General features: G+C 35.8%; 2 protein-coding genes across 3 annotated transcripts in view; both read right to left on the reverse strand.

Annotated features, from left to right (window-relative positions):
• Positions 1-8,989, reverse strand: part of LOC134668871 (dual specificity protein phosphatase 22-like) — a 65,463-nt gene extending 56,474 nt beyond the window's left edge. For both annotated transcript variants that reach the window (XM_063526349.1, XM_063526348.1), the window contains exon 1: positions 8,678-8,989. In XM_063526349.1, coding sequence (XP_063382419.1) covers positions 8,678-8,698 — 21 coding nt within the window. In that variant the 5' untranslated portion in view covers positions 8,699-8,989. The remainder of the gene's footprint in view (positions 1-8,677) is intronic.
• A 5,689-nt stretch (positions 8,990-14,678) lies between these two features.
• LOC134668874 (uncharacterized) lies at positions 14,679-20,451 on the reverse strand. The gene is made up of 4 exons (XM_063526354.1): positions 20,294-20,451; positions 19,995-20,144; positions 17,736-17,878; positions 14,679-14,953 (listed from the first exon to the last, which is right to left on the reverse strand). Exons 1-3 carry the CDS (start codon positions 20,375-20,377, stop codon positions 17,744-17,746), a joined length of 369 nt encoding a protein of 122 aa, XP_063382424.1. The 5' UTR covers positions 20,378-20,451; the 3' UTR covers positions 14,679-14,953; positions 17,736-17,743.

A 20,451-nucleotide genomic window follows, 5' to 3' on the forward strand; every position in this document is an offset into this window, starting at 1 on the left:
GCGCGCGGCACGGCGCCGCACGAACCTCGGAATTAATTCAACGGAGCACTTTATACAAGCCTTCTGAATTCTTTCACTCGCTCGATTTGTCGCATGATTATACAGAATTTCAACCCTGTTTGAATGATTTGAAAAGTTAACTAACATTTACTTACTTCGAGAAACACCGACATGTCGGAAAGAGGAAGAGGAGGAGGAATCATTCTGCCATTTTTTGCTGGGGGAAACGTGCAGATAGTCGCACTTTTCACTACATATAAAATTACAATTTGTAATGACGGCACAAATACATATAAAATGGCATACGTCAAAGACAAATCTTGCAAACCTCGATCTCTTTTGGTTTGCCCACGGATAAGTCACTAGCATAGTCTAATAATTTAATAAAACATGGTATACACGGTGTAACATGAGGAAACCGAATAATTTTAACCACGCATTTCTGAGGTCAAAAGAAGTGAAAAATGTAATATGAGTTTAGGTGAATTTCGCCAAAAAAAAAATTTTTTTTGTTTTGTTTTTTCAATTTTTTGAATGTATTTGTACATAAAAAATAAATGTTATTGGTAAACTTGTCACTTAAAATTGATTTTTACATTTTTTTTTCGTAGAACCTACTTTTTGCAAAGTGTTACTTGTCACTTTTTGACATCTATCAATAAAGATATTTAGACTACGTCCTATAGCAGCAACATCACCATCAAAAAGGCCTTTTACACTATGTAACAATAAAAACTTGTTTTTTTTTTAAATTAATATAATCTCTGAAACTAGGCGAATTTCAAAAAAGTTTATAGGACATTTTTGTCTCTAAATATGATCAGGAATACGCTGTTAAAATTATTCGGTTTACTCATGTTACACCGTGTATATAGCGCTATCGCATGTTATCATATAGCGCTGTCGCATGATGACGTAGGCTTGTGTCAGTCAGGTGACCTAGAAAAGACGGGAAGAGAGTACCAGGCGGAGTATATTATTATACCATGGTCACTAGTTAGGTACACTAACACTACACCCATCGCCCGCCATAGGTAGGTACAGTTGTACTATGCTTCGGCAAAGGGGAAATAGTACGACAGCCGTCTCCCTTCGCCGTGTTGCCCGAAGTTTACTTATCATCAATTCATCGCTTGATTATTAAGTAAGTAGTTAGATAAGTAAGCTAAACTTACTTCACGTAAAACTTAGCGGGCTCATAGGGTGGTCGGACTCTAAAAGAAAACTTTAACTTGGCAAAGATATTTCCAGATTACTTTTTTTTCACGGTAAGTGTGAGCACCCACCACTTGTAAAGATCCCACCCACGATTACAACACGATCGATTGTTTGTTCACCGCTCCAAAGACAACATTTTGCCAAATCCAATTTCAGCTTCCACCGAGTAAACAGGCATCGCGTGTTTGCCGGCCTCTTGTGCCTCAATCTAGGTTTTATATGTTTTCTTTTGTTCTTAGGCTTAGGTACTGACAGCTGCAGTACGGGACAGGTGTTGCGATCTTACTCTCTTAGCAATATGTTTTTAAAACCGCCAAATAAAGATTTTTATTTTCAGAATGACAAATGCATACTTAAGATAAGTATGCATTTGTCATTCTGAAATTAAGGAACTTACAACCTAGTCTGTATCTTTAGGTATTTAAATAAAAGTAAGCAAAATCTACCCTCAAATGACTCTTATGCCAGTCGAGGGTAGATGAAAACATTACACGATCACATAATGTAGAATAAAGTCAGGTCGTTCAGTGACAGATCTAGGCGGTTTTGTATTTGGTTGGTTAACCAAGAAATTTCATAACTACCCGATAATGTACAAATTGTTTGTTTACTTACCTAGGGTAAAGGCACCAGTGCTCAGCCATGCACCAGTAGTCAGCCTTTCTTGCCTATTTTTGGCTGTAAATAATAAAGTTTTTCTAATTTTCCTGTGAAAACTAGGTAATATTATAGATTGATAAGCTATTCATTGAAAAATACCTTAATTTTGAAACGAATACTCTACGATGATCCACAAAAAAAAATTCAAAGTGGTGGTGTCTTCTGACATGAAAGGTTAAGAGATATGCGCCATTTTTTTTGGAATGTCACATGGTATTTTGATAAGACGATAGCAGCCGAATTGTGATTTATTTTTAAAAGAATATGGACTGCTTCACCTAATTAATACCTAAACTATCTGAAAAACGTAAAAGATTAATATTAATCCATGTGGAAGTATCATTTTTATGGCGGCTGACTATTGGAAACTACTTTTTTGTACAAAATTCAATAGTCGGCCTCCCCTGGCTGAGTACTGGGTTTGAAGCAGTAATTTTAAAAAGGTCGTAAACCCAGAAGTCAGCCGGGGGAGGCTGACCATAGGATTTAGGATTTGTTATTATTTTAAAATGAAGTGTAAGTCGTTATATCAAGCCCCTTTAAAAAATTACGTTATTATGAATTTATTTGATTGAAATACATTAAATACCCAGTAGTCAGCCTGTGGCTGACCACTGGACAATAAGCTCACTCTATTTGAACCCACTAATCAGCCATTAGAATGGGATGGCTGGGCACTGGGTACCTAAAGGCTGTGTATTGGTATACAGGGGGCTGATTACTGGCAAAAATGCCCTTTTATTATATTCAATTAAATATTTCCGAAAGTTGAATTCAATTAAGTTTTATTCTTTAGAAAAATTAAACTTTATTAAATTCTTGAACAGAAAAAACATTGATAATACCTATTGGTCCATAAGTGTGCAAATTATACGATCTTGAACATAGAACTTTCGTTATAAGGCTGACTACTGGTGCTTTTACCCTACTTTTATTTAAATACCTAGAGGCCACCAGGTATCGCTTACCATCAAAAAGGCACAGAGTATATAGGTACTACCTACTTTTTCTAAAAAGTGTGATATTACCTAGATAAACAGCTACCACGGTTTCGTATTTTGTAACAAAGATTGTTGATAAGTAAATAAACTTAGGCCATTATAATGAGTCGTATCTGTTTTCACTAAATTAGCCAGTGCTTTGTGTTAGACCCTTATCTCAATGTTAGGAATTGCTTTGTTAGAATTTTGTAAGTGGAAACTCCATTCTATAGGTCGGCCTTGGATATACTGACACCGGTCTATTATTTATGTTAATTCCCCAAAACAAAAAAGCGTTATATTGTCTACACTTCTACCGGTCTATTATTTATGTTAATTCCCCAAAACAAAAAAGCGTTATATTGTCTACACTTCTACAGTGACGATTGCTTTTTCCACGAAACTTTATGGGTAGGTTCAAGGTAAAAGTAGCAATGATAATTACTTTTCACGCCCGAAGAGGAATTAGAGTAATTAAAATAACTTACGTACCCTGCTTATGACATGATTAATCTAGTTTACCTACCCTTTGCGATATAAATGTAGGTATTTTTTTCGCAGCGGCATTAGACATTTCCACTGTAATAGGTAGATATTTAGTAATGAATTTTCAATTTTCAAATACAAAAATAAGGGACGATGTCCAAAACAATGAAAGAAGTTTACATAAAAAACATATTGCTATGCGAGGCGTACCTATATCTACGTACCTCGATAGCCTGGAAAACATGCTCTGTCGATCAAACTGAAGGTGTTATTTTTATAAATATACTTAATTAACAAAAACTCTAGACAATTTCCATTACTATAAACGAACTTAACGTGTCAAAGTTGGTAACCAGCTTCAAGATTCATGACATTCTAGCTGAAAAGCTTACTTTCACTACATTAACTCAAGTTATTTCATTAGAGAAGAATAATTTCATACTTTTTGTAGTTGGGGCTTAAGTAAATACAATTTACTATTCGGGAAGACCACAATCTCTAGAAAAAGATAATGAAATTCCTTTTCAATCACAAAATTCAAATAAACCGTCCGGTATGAAAGATGCCGCTAAATGTACCCACCTCAAATATTCCGGCTTTTCAATGGATGTCGCTCCGAAGTCCGGATGAATGGTTGGTATTCTAAACAGCGTAAAATGGACTTATGAAAAGAGGTAGTCCCATGCTGAAATACCTGCCGAGCATTCAAAATGGGAGACAAAAGTACGAAGACACTATCTATAGTCGTAAAGCATAATAATGGGAATATTTTCTTGGGTTGAAGATGCATTTAATTAGTTGTTTCATCAAATTCATCATATTGAATCTTAAGTTAAACGTTACTTTATAAAAATGAATTATGTATTTTTTAAGTCAACTTCAGTCCATACAAGTATCCCTAGTGTAAGTTTCATTCAATAGCGTGACGTACTCGTTTGAGTTTTAAGTGTTATTTTGTATGGATTTTGAGTTACCAAAATGTTCCACAGGGCGCGCTTTTCAAAATCCCATAAGTATAAAAATAGACATAACGCGAACGCCCGTCACGCTGCAATAAGTGTTTAAAGGTGGCCACTGACGAGCCTTCCAACAATCCAAATAGCGTGGCTGCAATTCAAAATCGGTCCGTGAACGTCAAAAGCGTACAATGTTTAATATTAGGATGCCGTCCATTTGGATGAATCCATTGTAACGGCATCCATTTGGAAAGCTCGTCAAGTCGTCAGTGGCCTGCTTAAGACAAAAAAAACCTGACAAGTTTGTAAACATTTTAGCTGTGACATTGTAGTGAATACTTTGATCAACAAAAACTTTGTGAAGGATTGTAACTAGCTAGGACTTCCGACGTTCAAACTAAATAAATAATCAAGTAACTCAGCAGATTGGCTTCCGCCGTCGGAACTTTTTTCATCATATGCTAATGTGTACACCGCGGGAATAATAAGTTAAAGTACCTATTAATATACATATATCGATCAATACCCTTAGCGGTGCCGTGAAAAATAATGTTATGTCATCTGGCAACCGGCGGTTTATGATATGAGTTATTGCTTTTAGGCCCATTGCCAAAATTACGAGTGAGTTGCCAATACCGTAAATGCTTACGAATGCCGTTGTTATCAAGAATTTGAAATTGTGGGTTTTGATGGACGAACACAAAAACGTAATAAACTTGGACAGAACCCGTAATGAAAAGTGTAAGCGATGATTTGAATACCTCATCCAGCGTATACTTATATTTTTTTATTATACAATTTTTTTTTTGTTCAGCTATGAAACAAACGAAGGTAGTTTGTAAAATGAGCCAGGATGAGTAGAAGTTAAATCGCTTTCCTACTAATACAGTCGCCATCAGATAATCGGAGCGACCACGATGCTTTTAAATACCTGAAAATGCTCTTAAGCGTCTTGAAAATAGAGGCTTGGCGTCTTGAAATTTTTTTTAGATATTTGCGAACACGGCCGCTCCGATATTTCTGATGGCGATTGTACATGAACCGTTCCCAGAAAAAAAAATCTTATTTAAGTATATTCTCATATTATATATAGAACACATAATTATATATATCATGTAAGATATACAGATTAATGGTATAATGATAGTATATCGACAATGGCTACATCCAGGGGTCGTGAGTTCAAGTCTCACCCAAGACAGTAATTTTTCCACTTTTAAATTTATTCTAAGCTTAATGGCTACATATTTATAAAGATAAAAACGACTAGGACTACGGAGATAGATTACCTACACAAAGGAAAGACGTCCAACCACCAAGAAACATATATAGGAAGCAAGCAATGACGAATTATTTACTGTTGAAATGCGCAGGCATCCGCCGAGGCAAAAAGATGTCGATTACTTACATATCATAGAACCATAGTATAATAATATATTCCGCCTGGTACTCTCTTCCCGTCTTTTCGTGGTCACGTGACTGACACACGCCTACGTCATCATGCGACAGCGCTATATGATAATATGCGATAGCGCTATATATAGCGGCCATGTTATTGTGACGTAGGTTTGTGTCACTCTGGGAAGAGAAGACCATGTTTTATTAGACTATGTCATAAAACGATCGAATTATTTAGTACTCCCCTATTATAATTAATCGTGGATTTTGAATGCCCTATTTTTTTAGGGTAGCAGCACCGGTAATATTTATAAGTGGGGTAAAGGGGAAACGTCAGGTAATGTACCTAAACAGTGCGTGATATGTCAGTGATTTCAAGGAAATTAAATGCCATTATTTACAGATGCGAAGCTAAACTATTTAGGTAGCTATTTATGGATATTTAATGTATTATATAGTCACGACATGAATTAATAAGTAAGTATCTACATTTAGTTACAACAGAAGTATAATTATAAATAATAATTAATGACGTTTACTCGTATATTCACACGTGGAAAAAATACAACTGAAATGCTGTCTCACAGAAAACTTCTGAACCCTTAAGGGGCCCACTGATTAACAGTCCGCCGGACGGTATCGGCCTGTCAGTTGTTCGGAACTGTCAAAATTTTGTTCTAACTGACAGGTCGATACCATCCGGTGGACTGTTAATCAGTGGGCCCCTTTAAACAGCTCGCCCCTCTACAGAGCACACTCCACATCTAAATAATCCACGCACACCAAATCGTTCATCTCCAGCAGATGACAGGCCTTTGCACACCGGGTTGCGTGTGCGTGACGTGCGCGTGCGCTAAAATGTTGGAGCCGCACACGTCACGCAAGCGGTGTGTCGTCTCTCATAAGAATCTGTATACTATAACGCCGCACGCACACGTACACGTCACGCACACGCAGCCGGTGTGCACAGGCCTTACAACTTATAAGAACAAGAAAGACACGTTAGACACGCATTTATCCTTCTGAGAACCCATGTCATTATTGCAGTTTGTTTGTTTATTGGAGAAGTGGCAGCCTCATGGGCCTTTGCCAAAATACAGTAATAGATCACAAGATGAAACCTTCATGTAGGTATTCCATTTTAATTTAAAATTCGATTTGAATTAAATCCTTTGTAGGTTTTAAGACTTTAGGCTTAGGGACTCAGTTTTTTTTTTTCGTGTGTATCTGGTATTTTTTTATATTATTATCATAGTTATTTTTATGTAAGTAATTCTACATTAAGGGGTCATCCATTAATTACGTCACACGATTTTCTAGGTTTTTTGACCCCTCCCCCCCTCTTTGTCACACTTGGTCACTTTTGGCAAACCCCTCCCCCCTGGTGTGACGTCACATTTCTTCAACGAAATCGGCAATTAATTATTTAATATTTTATCAAAATATTTTTGACAATAGAAATATTAGTAATTTTATAACCCAACACTGATTAAGAAATAAAATTAAACTAATAAAAACGATTATGGTTTCAAAAACTTGTCATTTAACTTAATAGCGAATAAAATAATTTAAATACATTTTCGGTTACTGATGAAGTTAAAAGTGACGTCACAAAGTTTGTGACTCCCCCCTCCCCCTTGTCACAATATGTCACATTTTCTTGGCCCCCTCCCTCCCCCTAAACGTGTGATGTAATTAATGGATGACCCCTAAGAGACGATATACATCTCAAAGTAATTGTAATACGTTAGTTTGAATTGGTAGTTGCAGTTAGTTGTATTTTATAAAATTGTTGATATATTGAACAATTTTTACTTGTATGTAAATTCAATGTTGACGTGTAAAAGTGCCCTTGTGGCCTATTTGCTGAATAAATGTAGAAGTGAAGAAGTGAAGTAAAAATCTACATACAGCGCACTTTAGTTACAATTTTTTTTTTACATCTAAGTACCGAATTAAAATTAAATAAAGTTTCACTTCACTAATGACGCCGGCTGCTCCAGAGGTCATACAATTTACTTAACAACTTTCTGCCCGGTTCAAACTTTAAGAGACGTCAATTAATAGATCTAGAAACGATATGGATTAGATGTGTCAGTGTCAAACGTGACGTTTTTGTCTGAAGATACGTCACATTTGACACTGACATTTCTAATCCATATCGTTTCTAGATCTATTAACTGACGTATCTTAAAGTTCGAATCGGGCCGTTTATCTTTTCAAATCTTACAAATTCAATTTGGAAATGTAACGGTGTTCTGCGCAAATTAATAAGAGTTCTGAAGCAATCAGGACGTGAAATGATTTGTGATTCAGTAATTTTGTATAAGGCATCGTATTTAGATAAGTAACAAAATGTCGTCTAAGTTTTATGGAATTTCTCGGTATTATTCAAATAAGTACGTTTTAAAACATATTTTTCAATTTTCACGACTACGTATTAGTGGAAATATTAAAGAAGTAAGTACCTAACTAAGTAACTACTGATATTCATTTCAAAAATATGTATGTTCCTAAAGTTTTTCGGACCTAACTATAGAATAAAATAATAATAAAAACTCTAAAAATTCAAACTAACACGTGTGTGCTCTCTACACATAAGTAAATATAGAGTTACCTACACAAAGCGGAAACAATAAGTACCTAAGGAATTTCCGTAGAGAGTGTAGCCATTTTTTATGTTTTTATTGTCATCAAATAATCATAAATATGCATACATACATACATAAAGTGAAAAAAAAACAATATCCTCAAAACGTATACTTTTTTTTTTAATCATAGGTAGTGCAACATCTACGAAATTCGGCTACGATATACTACGAGCGCGCTACGCCTGCGGGTGCTACGGACGCCGGCTACGAACTCTCCCACGGACGTTACGTAACCCCATCCTCTCACAAAACCATCACAAAACTTTGCAAATAAACAACGTCAAAAACAATGAGATAACTAAAATAACTTTGAAATAACCAAACTCACCTTATTCATTCCATTTCCCATCTTCGTTGCAACAAACACCTAATTAACCAACAAATTTATTGTCATAATAACAACAACACTCAACGTTTAATAAACTTTAATAAAATCAACGGCATCGTAAATATGTCGATCTGTCAAAACAGGCGTCACTATGGCTACATTGTCGACGCGCGCGCGATTTTATCGATACTCGGTCACAGGTTATAATATTATAACTTATAAACGTCAGTGCACGTGGGCATGTTACTGGCCAGTTAGCTAGGGCTGTGCAAGTATCGATCTGTGTCGCGTCGAGGAGCCGAGACGTGCGGCGTGGAGGGCTGGCGGCGCGCCACTGCCAGTGCCGGCGTCAGTGGCGTCACTGCGTCTATTAGCCCGCTAGGGGTGGGCTATCGACAAAATAGTTGGCGATGAACAGTGCAGTGCGTTTTGAAGTAGTGTGAATAATAAAAACATGTAGTAAAACATATTTATTTTTTAAACCCTTTAAATAATAAGTGCAATATATAGAGTGCTATTTGCTGTTTAAAAATACTACCTACCAATGAATAAACTGAAGTGTATCCTGTATAGGTAATTAGGTAGGTAGGTATAATGCACGCATGACAACTATCACCGTACCCAAGTAATGTGATTTTTTTAAATCTTATGTTGTGATTAGTTTTTATAAAAATTGAGGTAAATAAAATTAAGATGCTGGAACAGTTTGTAACACAGTTTCCTATTCTTAGACGTACTTAAAAAAAATCGAAGGATTCTAAATTCGTTGGAATTTTTTTGGTGCCTGGTCGATATAATATTAGAAGATATACCTATAGAACTAACTGTGAAGTACCTTTTCAAACATAAATAACTCTTAATCGTCCTGCGATCTTTCAGGATTCGGGTAACATAAGTATCTCAATAAAAAAAAAGATTCTGACCAATTAAGAACCTTTTTCAGTATTCAGTATTCAGATCTTTATATGCTCATATAGAAAAGTCATGCAAATACAATAATATTACATAAAAACATAAAAAAACAGTAACAAAAAACAAACAAAAAAGATATCTAGATATCATACATTATCAACAGATAACAGATAAATTCGATTGCTTAAATTAGTTGTATACAATAGAGAGATGTCAAAATAGTTATAATTTGGTCCAGAATTTCATACAATGTTAGTGTCAATAAGAAGGATGTAAACTGTCAAAATGTGAAATTAATTAAAATTGGGTAAAATAATTTAATCAAATAATTTTGAAGTCCGTTAAAATTATCGATTAGAAGCTGGGCAGCTCTAGCGCGCTCGGTGCGATAGCGCGCTGCAGGGAGCTTCAGGCTGGTAAGCCGTCTTGACGTAACACGCGCGCAAAATTTACCATTTAACTTTTTTTGGCCTGGTAGACAAAAATCCAGGGCATTTAAATCTTTTCAACCTAAATATGATAAAAGATAAAATGAAACTATTTGTACTAGATACCTAATATTGAATTTACTTCAGTTAGTTTAAAAATTCATAGAGTCTGGCTAACCAAAAATTGTTGACAGATATTTCGTTGTTGTATCACCAATTGTCTATGATTTAAAAAAAAAGCTAAAAGTCAGTTGTCAATTTATGTCATTCATTCAAATTGTTTGCGGTTTATAATGGATTTATTTTAAATAATATTAATAATTTCTATACTGAGTGACTATAGTGAGGTTCGCTAACTATTATTTAAGCTCGTAAATAATTACGACAATGTGCGAAGTCGACGTGTAGCGTTGTATAACGAAAAACTGCAATGTTTACAACTCCTAACCAAAAATATAAACAAATTAGGAGGTTGGTGCTCTATAAATATTTTGATACTTTAAGTACTAGTTCTAACATTTGCGTATTACTTTGATTAAGTACATGAATTTATTAATGCCTGAATCTCATAAATATGACAAGTGTACAAAGAAACGGATTAACTAAAAGTTCTGAAAAATTTCTATAAAATCTAAATATTGGAACGTAAACATTAGGTGTTTGTCGTTGACTGTACTTTAAATAGTGGTAGAAATTATGTGAGCTGACTTTGAGTGCACGTAAACGTTTATTTAACTTATTTCCTTAGGTACCTTACTTGTACACAGAATATCATAAATATTGTCGAGTATCAAAACTATAATTCCTACTACACAAAGTGTGACCAGCCCAAAATTTTTTTAATTTCCCGCCAAAAATTTATGTAAAATTTCAGTAGCCAGACTCTATTGAATAATATTATTTCTTTCTTCCTTATAAATATTTACGGGCTAACGCGTTCTAAAATTTACCATATTACTTTTTCCAGCCTGCGTTGATTTTTTTTAGCGCTGCCGACTTCCTTTTGAGCCCTATTTTTTATTTACAAATAAATCAATTAAATAACCTTCTGCCTCATCATGCTTAAATAAAAAATAACACAAGAAAAAGAAATGCCGTATTTATATACAGTTTCAAATATTTTACATATAATATTTTCAAACACTTCAAGCCACAGTTTAAATACACAGCCTTAAATTTTTATTCTACATCAAAAGAAGGTATCGAGGGCGTAAGGGAAACGATTTAGAACTGTGGTATCTTTAAGGGTTCCCTAATTTTAAAAGGCAATTGCAACGACCCTTCTTACGCCGTCGTTGAACAGGCTATTTGCAAGTAAAAGATGTTCACTTTGCCGCTACTTCTCCGTTTTCGTACAAAAATGGGCACAGATGAGTATTTAAGGTTCCGTCACACAGGCGCGTTTGTCGGGTGGGGCGTGAGCGGCACGCGCTCACGAGCCTTAAAATACTCATCTGTGCCCATTTTTGTACAATTAAAATGTTAAACCCGGAACACGCGCCTGTGTGACGAAGCCTTTACTTGAACTGTTACGTAAGGTCAATGTGGCTAATGCCGTCATAGGGACTATTTCGTCCACTATAGTTTTTTCCTCGAACAACGAACAACATTGATAATTTCATCATCAAAGCTGCAATTGCTTTTGATTGCTGAAACTAACAATCAAAAGCAAATGTTTTTTTTTTTAACTATACGCTCGTAGACGGAATAGTCCATATGACGAAATTTGCCACATTGACCTTACACGTTTCTATTTTAATCAAGTAAACACTCTGAGCAACAAACAAACTAAGCTAGGGCGGGGTAAGAATCGGATAATTTAAATGTCTATATATAAAACTAGACGAAGATGAAAAAAAAACACATTACTGCCATTAAATTAGCGATAGGTTGTGGGTAAGTACCTTTTTCGCGTTATTAACCCAAAACTAGATAGATACTAAAACGTTTTTCTATTCCTAAATAAATCTGCGCGATTTATATTAGGTAGGTACCTAGTCGTCAGTATAAGCGGACATAATTTCATTAAAATTGGATTTATAGGTCAAAGTAAGCGATTTGTCACTATAAGCGAAGTCATCTTATCCAACTTAGTCACAGAGAATTTTACATGAAAGCCGAACTTCATACAGTAATTACGTCATATTAAGCGGTTGGTCAGTATAAGCGGAGTCATAATAAACGAATTCCACTGTATTTATCTTAGGATCGGCTACTAATCCTAAAGTAATCCCTTAGTCTCATCCTGCCATGTAAGGACGCTATATTTTCTACTATAAGGAACTCCAATCTATTCGGATCCCATGAGGATGTGTGTCAGCAGTCTCTTGTTAAAGCTAAATCCCAACACTATTTTAAAGAGACTAAACATAGTAGGTAGACTAGGTAGGTATTTCATAGAAATCCATTTTGATAAAACCAAAGTATTATGAGGCTGCAGTAAGGTGGGGTTTTATTATAGTTCGTTATTTTTAAAAATCAGTATATAACTATTACTTATGAAAGCAGAAGAATATTTTCTATAAATGATCGTATTAGATTCATAAAATTGTTACATATTTGCCGTGACTTATTTTTAAAACGTGTTTTTCAATTAAGACATATCAAGATTATTATTTCTAATGCTAAAAAAAACGAACTATAGGGATTATTTTTGCAGCTTATAAATATATTGTTCTAACCAAAAGCTTAGGGTTATAAATGTTATAATACCTATATGTCGATATTCCGTTGTCAACAGGACGCTGCTGTTATAAATCATAGTTTAAAAATAATCATATTATAAATTAAAGTTAACAAATAAACATAATTTCGGGAGTACCTAACGGGTTAAATACATACCAGCAAAATAACTTCCAAAATAACAAAACACATTCCTCGTTTGACACAAGCCTACAAAACCCATGCTCTTGGGATAAAACAAATTACAATTAATTTAATTGACATTACCTTTCCGCGTTCCGGTGCGAATCCAACACGCTTGGGTTCGTGAGCTCGAGGTGTGCCCTATTGACTTACCCTCTCACTCGGACACTCGAAAGTATGCTTTATTATATACATATAAAGTATAAAATAGAATGAGATCTGAAAAGCCCATACGTCGGATACTGAAGCTGAGAGCGGCAGCTTACTGGCTTGAACAAACACAATATTTATTTTGTTATCTGCAGAACGGGCCTGTCTCTGGGGCCTAGAGGCGTATTGTAATTATAATAAGAGGTTATAAAATTGATTTGGGTTTGTTATTGTTATATTGATACTGAGAGGGATCTATAACAAATGCAGATCAAATTCATATCCTGTTATAACAATCAGAATACTCCTACTGCCGTATTCGAACTTCAAGATATTCACAAGAGACGACACGTACTTAGATCTATTCTAGATACGTTATAGTTTAGATATCAACTAGTTCTCTTTTGCAGCGCAATTCGGGCAACCAATGTCACTTTTACGTTAGATAGAGTAAGATATCTATTAGATGTGAATTGGATCTCTAAGTCATATCCTGTGGAAATCGTTCAAGAGTATCTCCAGAATCGCGCAAATGTCAAATTTGACAGGTTAATTGATCTTAAACGTATCGTTATCGTATCTTGGTGTCGTCAGTAAAGTTATCGTGTTATGCCATTTCACTGCCCTCCTTCACACACTCACAGATAAATACAGTACCTATGTGTCTGACCATGGGGCTTTAATTCCAGGGCTTGATTTTACTCGCTAAACTGAGCTACTTTTACTATGGGACCAACCCTAATATCGGGGATTTTTTTTTGACTTTACCATAGAAAACGTCGATATCTGATTCAGCCAAACTGTATGAAAAAGTAAAAAAAAAATCGGGATTTCGGGGTTGGTGCCATAATAAAAGTAGCTTAGTTTAGCGAGTAGAATCGAGCCCTGGATTTAAAGCCCGATGGTCAGTAACACCCTGTATAATAAATAGGTAGGTATATAAAGTAGGTCTACGCAACTAGAACTAAAACGAAATATTTACCTATATAAATATATGAAAAGAAAAAAAAAAGAAAAAAAAAAGAAAAAAATAGAAAAAAAAAAGAGCGTTTGAGGGAAAACCGATAGGACGCCGCCCGGTTGGTCGACCTAGGTATCGATGGGCGGATGTGGTGGACGCTGATCTGCGCGAGCTCCGGGTTGAGAACTGGCGAGACACGGCACAGGACCGGGATCAGTGGCGAGCAGTCGTGTTGGAGGCCAAGACACACTTTGGGTCGCTGCGCCAGAGGAGTAAGTAAGTAAGTAGTAAGTATATAAATATGTATATGGAATATATTCGTCAACTACCAATTTGCTAGTCTCTATTTCACGTAATTACCTACGTTATTAAGTATAGCATGATACGAAATTATACCTACTTATGATACGCCATAAATGTATGTAGGTGTAGGAACCCCAATTCGTACGGATAAAGCTAATTTTCCGTTATGTTTACACAAGTCATTCCCATTTCCCAACGTAGCTATTTTAGCCAATAAGCAAGGTTGGATCATTACTCGGAGGAACTCGTGTAGTTATTGCTGAAACGTTTACTTATGCCCAAGTGTGAATCAATGGTGAGCAATCAATTGATCACAATTTTAATTAAAAAATAATAACAAATATGATATTAATACTGTGATCTTTGTTACCTATGTATAACCTTATATCCAGTGTGTATGTATCTTATTTTATTTGAGGTACAATCAATAAGTGTATAATATTTACACAATAAAGCTATAATTATATACAATGGTATCTTACACTATATGTACTTACTTAACCATCTAAGTACGACTCATAAAATGTTATTCGTCTTCCTTCCTTTCTTTGGTCACTTTCGGTGTGAAAAATGTGACCAGCGCAGCGCCCCACTCCTATAACGATAAGTGCCGTCCGCCCACCACCAGAAATGACATGTTACTATGCCGATGAAATTCTGTGGACAACATTATTGCGCATAATAAGCTTTGTACACAAGACCATGAATGAGTCAAATTTGAGACCCAGCCATAGAATAAATAATAGTACAAGGTACAGAAGACTCACTCTCTAACAAAACGCGTCTGTTACGATCAGGACAGATATGGCCGCTAGGTGGCGACAGCGCCACGCGCGGCTTATGGCTAGCCACCAAAATTGGTGTGGAGCGGATGTACTTTTAGCTACCTGTTGCAAAGCGACGAAATCGCGGAGTGAGCCACGCCTGACCCAGCTATCTTGTAGCTTAACCCACTATTAGCTAATCTACTTTAATAAAACTCATCCAGAATTAATTATAAATAAATAAAAATTAATAAATTTGGCCATGTGATCGTCTAGTGAAATTAATACGTTGTGAACCTTAGTATCCTTCGTCTTTTATGTGCAGACTGATTAGATTTAGATTTAAAATACTACCCCCAAAATACCCTATGTAATTGTAAATATTTCTACTGTATTTCTATATTATAACACTATCACATGAAAAAAAAAATTAAATAATAAATTATATTTTTTAGAATTTATCTTCTACCGAGCCCTACCGTGACCAGTTACCATGAACAGTAGTGTAAGCCCTTGTTGTTTGTAATTATATTTTCCTTTTATATCCATTCGCTAATCTAGCTAGCTAAAGGAAAATATGCATATGTAAATGTTGCAAAAATTAATACGTACAAACATACTTTATCTACTGTCACGCCTCGGATGAAGTCGGGTCTCTAAACTAAATAATACCTATTTTATTTTGTTTTGTTTTTAATAGGTATTCCTAAACACTATGTAATATTTACTTTTATCTGCGTTTCGGAACCTATTTTCAGACAAGAAGAAACGCCAAGAAACTTATCTGAATATACTATAAATGTATGGAATACTAAAGCGATCGTCTAATAAACATGACTTTTTAACCCTTAGATACCCAATATAGAAAAGCTCAAATTGTCACTAGTGAACTGCTTCGCCTGTCACTAGCTCCCTATAACAAAATTATTTAGTATGTCCTCAAATAACTTTGTTCCCCTATCTCACCAAATATAAAAATGTATTACCTTTAAATCATATTTAATATACGAGCCTCAGTAACCCATCCATATGCTACTAAAACTAGACTTTAATTTATTCTGTATTTTAAAACAATTAACACTCTAATGATTTTAACACTGTATGTAACCAAAATACATGTGAAAGAATAAATAATAATAAAGAAAGAAATAATAATTAACCCTAACACCCAAATAATGACTCTACCCTAACTCTACCCCAATTTCACCTATTCTAATGTGTAAGACTAGAAGCGAACCTCTAGTATTACAGGGGGGGAAGTGTGTGAGAGGGACCCTAATTTAAGCTGTAAACGTTCGGCCGACAAAACCGAGGTATTGCAAACCCTAGTGTCTGTGTAATTTGCCTCCCTCCGCAGTATAGGCCGTAGCCAAGGGTACTGACGAATAAGGCGCCCTATTCCAAATATAAAATGTGATTATATAAATATATATAACAAGACCACGCTTCTTCAATTACCAACAGATTTCAGTGAGTAAAGATTACTCTTAATGATCCACACGTGAGATCCTCACATCCCTCTGTCAGACCTTGAAGAGAACGTAAGAGGTATAATCGTCACCTGTGTAGGTAAAAAGGTTGACGCCAGGCCCCTCTCGCGACCTGGACCTAACACTCTACTGGATTCCCGGAAAAGCCCGCTTATCACCGCTAGGTTAGGCGTTTCCGGTTGATTGACCGTGCAATCAGACACTAATCTGGCTCTAAAACACAAAAACACCAAAACACACGTAAGTATTTACACTGAACTAGCAATTGAACAGTCTGACAAAAAGCAGCATAGTAGCTACGTAATGTCAAACATTCAACCGTAAAAATAACACCTTTGTTTTAACGTCTACGGGCGAGCCAGAGATCGTGACAATCCGACGGACAAAAATAGAATCAACCGTTCCCAGCTTGGCGTGGGGGTATTTATAACCATAAAAGACATTAACGAAACGCGTTTGACGCATTTGACGCGTTAGGCGCACTTCAAAATAAAAACTTTGTTATTTATTTCCTTTAAACTCGAGTTCCAATCTTGAGTAGTTTTAGCAAAGAGATGTGAATCCCATAAGACAAGCAAAGTCAAAAGAAACCCCTTGCCTCGGAAATCAAGACAAAGCCACTCTCTAACAGATGGCGCCACTCTCTTGATATTCAAAAATTCTAATGCACATCAATGTAAAAAAACATGGATCAAAACACATGGCGTTCCAAAATTAATAAAAATCATTTATGTCTATATGTAAATATATATGTTTTATTGATATTTTTATACATTTTCATCTTTAGTTTCAATACTGCGTCAACAGATGGCAGCATAATCTTCGTGACTACAAAATTCACCGACAGTAATTCTCTATACACATTCCATTCTCTTTGGATTCAGCGAATCAGTTTTTCTGATTAATGGCCCACTACAAACTTGACTCAGTTAAGTTTTTGTTTGTTGTTTCGAATTTCTCGTGAGAATGTTTTGCTGTTATTTAAAATTAATTTACTGAATGCATATATTATAGTTACTTACATGTATTTATTTTAATTAACATTTGTATATAATAATTGAGGTTTTAAAGTTTATGAAAATAATATAGATCGATTGATCAGCTGTGTCAATCATTATTTATGCTAACTAGATCAGCTAGTGCGTCTAGTTACAATCTGTTAGAGTAGGATGGTATAATACCTACCTATATCGTTATTCGTCTTTCTTTCCTTTGGTATCTTCCGGCGTAGAGCGGGCGACCAACGCAAGTCCTATCACGATGAGCAGGGCGCCAGCCCACCATCGTACAGAAGATAGCTCTCCGAAGAAACATATCCCGATGAAACCCTGTAAACAAAATGTTCTCTACATTTTGTTTACAGGAACGTTTATAGGTTAGCAACTAAACCTAGCATGTGCTGAATGTTTTAAGTTTTTTAGTTAACAATGAACTCGTATTTCGCGGTGTCCGTCGTCTACGTGTCGGTTCGTCCATAGCTTACCTCGAGAGAACCTTTAGCACTAGAAATATACTATTTGGTGTGATACCTTTACATATTACTTACTCGTACTGACAAAATGGTAAGAAATCCTAAAACGGAAGTGGGATTTTTTATACTACCTACTTTTTAACCCCATGGTGTGGTATAGATAGGTATTTCAAAAACATTGTTATAAAAAGCTCTCTTTTTTGCAAATATTAGGTTTTAAGCAAGTGTCCTCATCCCCTACCTGCTGAAGGGTTACCTAGTACCTACTATAAGTATATATTATAAACAAGATGCAAAACAAATGATGTAGGTACAAACGAAATAAATGTACCCTAGCTAACGTAAATACAGCAAGTATGCAATCTAATATAACCAGCCTCACTAATATTACGTAGACTCGGGTCGGGCCTGCTGCGTCTTGAAGAGATTGCGGACTTTTACGAGCCTGTTTTGTCCCCGTAGATTAGTTCGGCCGCAAGTCAGAACCACACGGCTAACTTTTAAATCGATAACGCTGGGGTTTGTCTCGTTGGAGCTGTATACAGTACGTCGAGAAAATAAGTAGTGTATCTCGGATCTTACAGGATTCACACATGCCGTTGGGCACTTACTTCGGCCGACCCCGACAGATGGCTACTTAAAGTGTCATTCTATGGAACTTGCTAACTATGTAAACAAGTCACTAGTAAATTCATCATTCTGAGACAATTTCAATATGGCGGTTTGTTTACATAGTAAGCAAGTTTCATAGAATGAGACTTTACGAACGAATTCTTACGTAATATATTGTATGCCCAAGATAGAAGTTGCAAGGTATCTAATCTAAGCAATAAAAATATCTTATATGTCAAAGCGCCTGAACTATAAGACAGTCTTTTAAGGCGTTTATGGTCCTACTAATAATAGGTTGTGTCAAACCTTGCAAAGAAATTATCTGTAGGTAGTGTAGTTCAGAAAATAACGATAACCCAGTTTTGTAAGTAGATCGTCTAGCTAGAGAAACTACTCATTTTACTCTGTTTTACTCGCGGTTGGAACGAGATTACAATCACGATAAGTAGAAGTCCATCGCTTTGTCAAATACAGCCGACGGATGGAGGTCAGGACTTGGGAGGCAGTTTATATGAAAACGACCATTTCAATAAACTCCGTCGTATGTTGCGCGAAAGGACAGTAAATAATGTGTCCTAAAAATAGACAGCCGATAGTTAATGGAATCTATAATAAATCTGTTAAAGTATGTCATGTTTCTCTTAAGGGGCTATTCATAAATTACGTCATTTAAAATTAGGGGGGGGGGGGGGGGCATAGGGGGAGGGGGGATCGAAAATCGTCAAAAATCGATGACGTAATTTATGGACAGCCCCTAAGATGTGTAATATGATATATTTGATATTTATTGAAATCAAATTTTACAGCATTACAGCTAACACCAATGCACTGTAAAATTAAGTACCTAAGTAATAATAAACCGATTAATAAGCTACCTATTACATATTTGATTCGCAAAAACGTAAAAAAACTTTAAAAAGTTTATGACTTTCGTCGGCAAACAAGTTGGAGTTAGGTGCAAAAGATAAGAAATTATTAAGGAGTGTCCGGGATATATATGTCCGTATATGTCCACTGTTCACTTATCTTTATTATAAAATACTTAGGTTGGTGTATCTATAAGTATGTATAATCAGTATAATATTGTAACGTAGAAATGACAATTTATTTTAGCCGTGTTTTAATCAGAATAATATAGAGAGAACATGCTTCAAGAGAGCCACAAGTAGATGTTGATTGACTGATACCCATCAGGAATAAAACACTTGCAAACTCAGATAGCTATGAACGAGTGAATGAATGATTGTGGCGGAGGTGTACGTAGATTCTGCGGAGTTATTGACTGTGTTGAGAGAGCAGGTAGTACCTGACCCACATGTTGACCGATACCATCAAGATTAACTCAGTGAGTGAATGAATACCGATAGCACGTAGCTGGAGGCGGCGGAGATGACTGTAGGTGCTGCGGAATTGTCGGCAGCATCGAGTGAGCGCAGGTAGTACCGGCAGCCCCACGTGTTGACCGATACCATCAGGATTAGGAGTAGCGCCCATATCACGTAGCCGTCGCCCTGATACACAAATGTTTGAATAAATCTACCAGCCTCGGAAAAAAGCGTCTGAGGTCAATGGATTTTTATATAAACAAACAGGCTGACAACATGAAAAGGTGAAATTTAATTGAGTGCAAGTACAGAATCGCTTTCCATTAGGGACTTACAACTATACTTGGTGTGCCTGTTAATTTTCCTATGGTACTTCCAATCGATGCCCAAGTACCCGCCATAAATGCCTCATATAACATGCTATATTTTTGTAAATAAAATAATAAAAATAACAAAACATATATCTTGTTTACTTCAAGAGTTTTAGGTTAGG

The sequence above is a fragment of the Cydia fagiglandana genome, chromosome 11 (assembly GCF_963556715.1).
Source record: "Cydia fagiglandana chromosome 11, ilCydFagi1.1, whole genome shotgun sequence".
Classification (NCBI taxonomy): domain Eukaryota; kingdom Metazoa; phylum Arthropoda; class Insecta; order Lepidoptera; family Tortricidae; genus Cydia; species Cydia fagiglandana.

What these genes read in the sequence shown, in the direction of transcription:
- LOC134668874 (XM_063526354.1), bottom strand. Translation starts at nt 20,377, where the DNA reads ATGTTATATGAGGCATTTATGGCGGGTACTTGGGCATCGATTGGAAGT. An exon ending in CAGGCACACCAAGTATAGTT is followed by an intron (nt 20,145 to 20,293) that starts GTAAGTCCCTAA and finishes TTTGTGTATCAG; the next exon opens with GGCGACGGCTACGTGATATG. An exon ending in CCTCCAGCTACGTGCTATCG is followed by an intron (nt 17,879 to 19,994) that starts GTATTCATTCAC and finishes TTTTGTTTACAG; the next exon opens with GGTTTCATCGGGATATGTTT.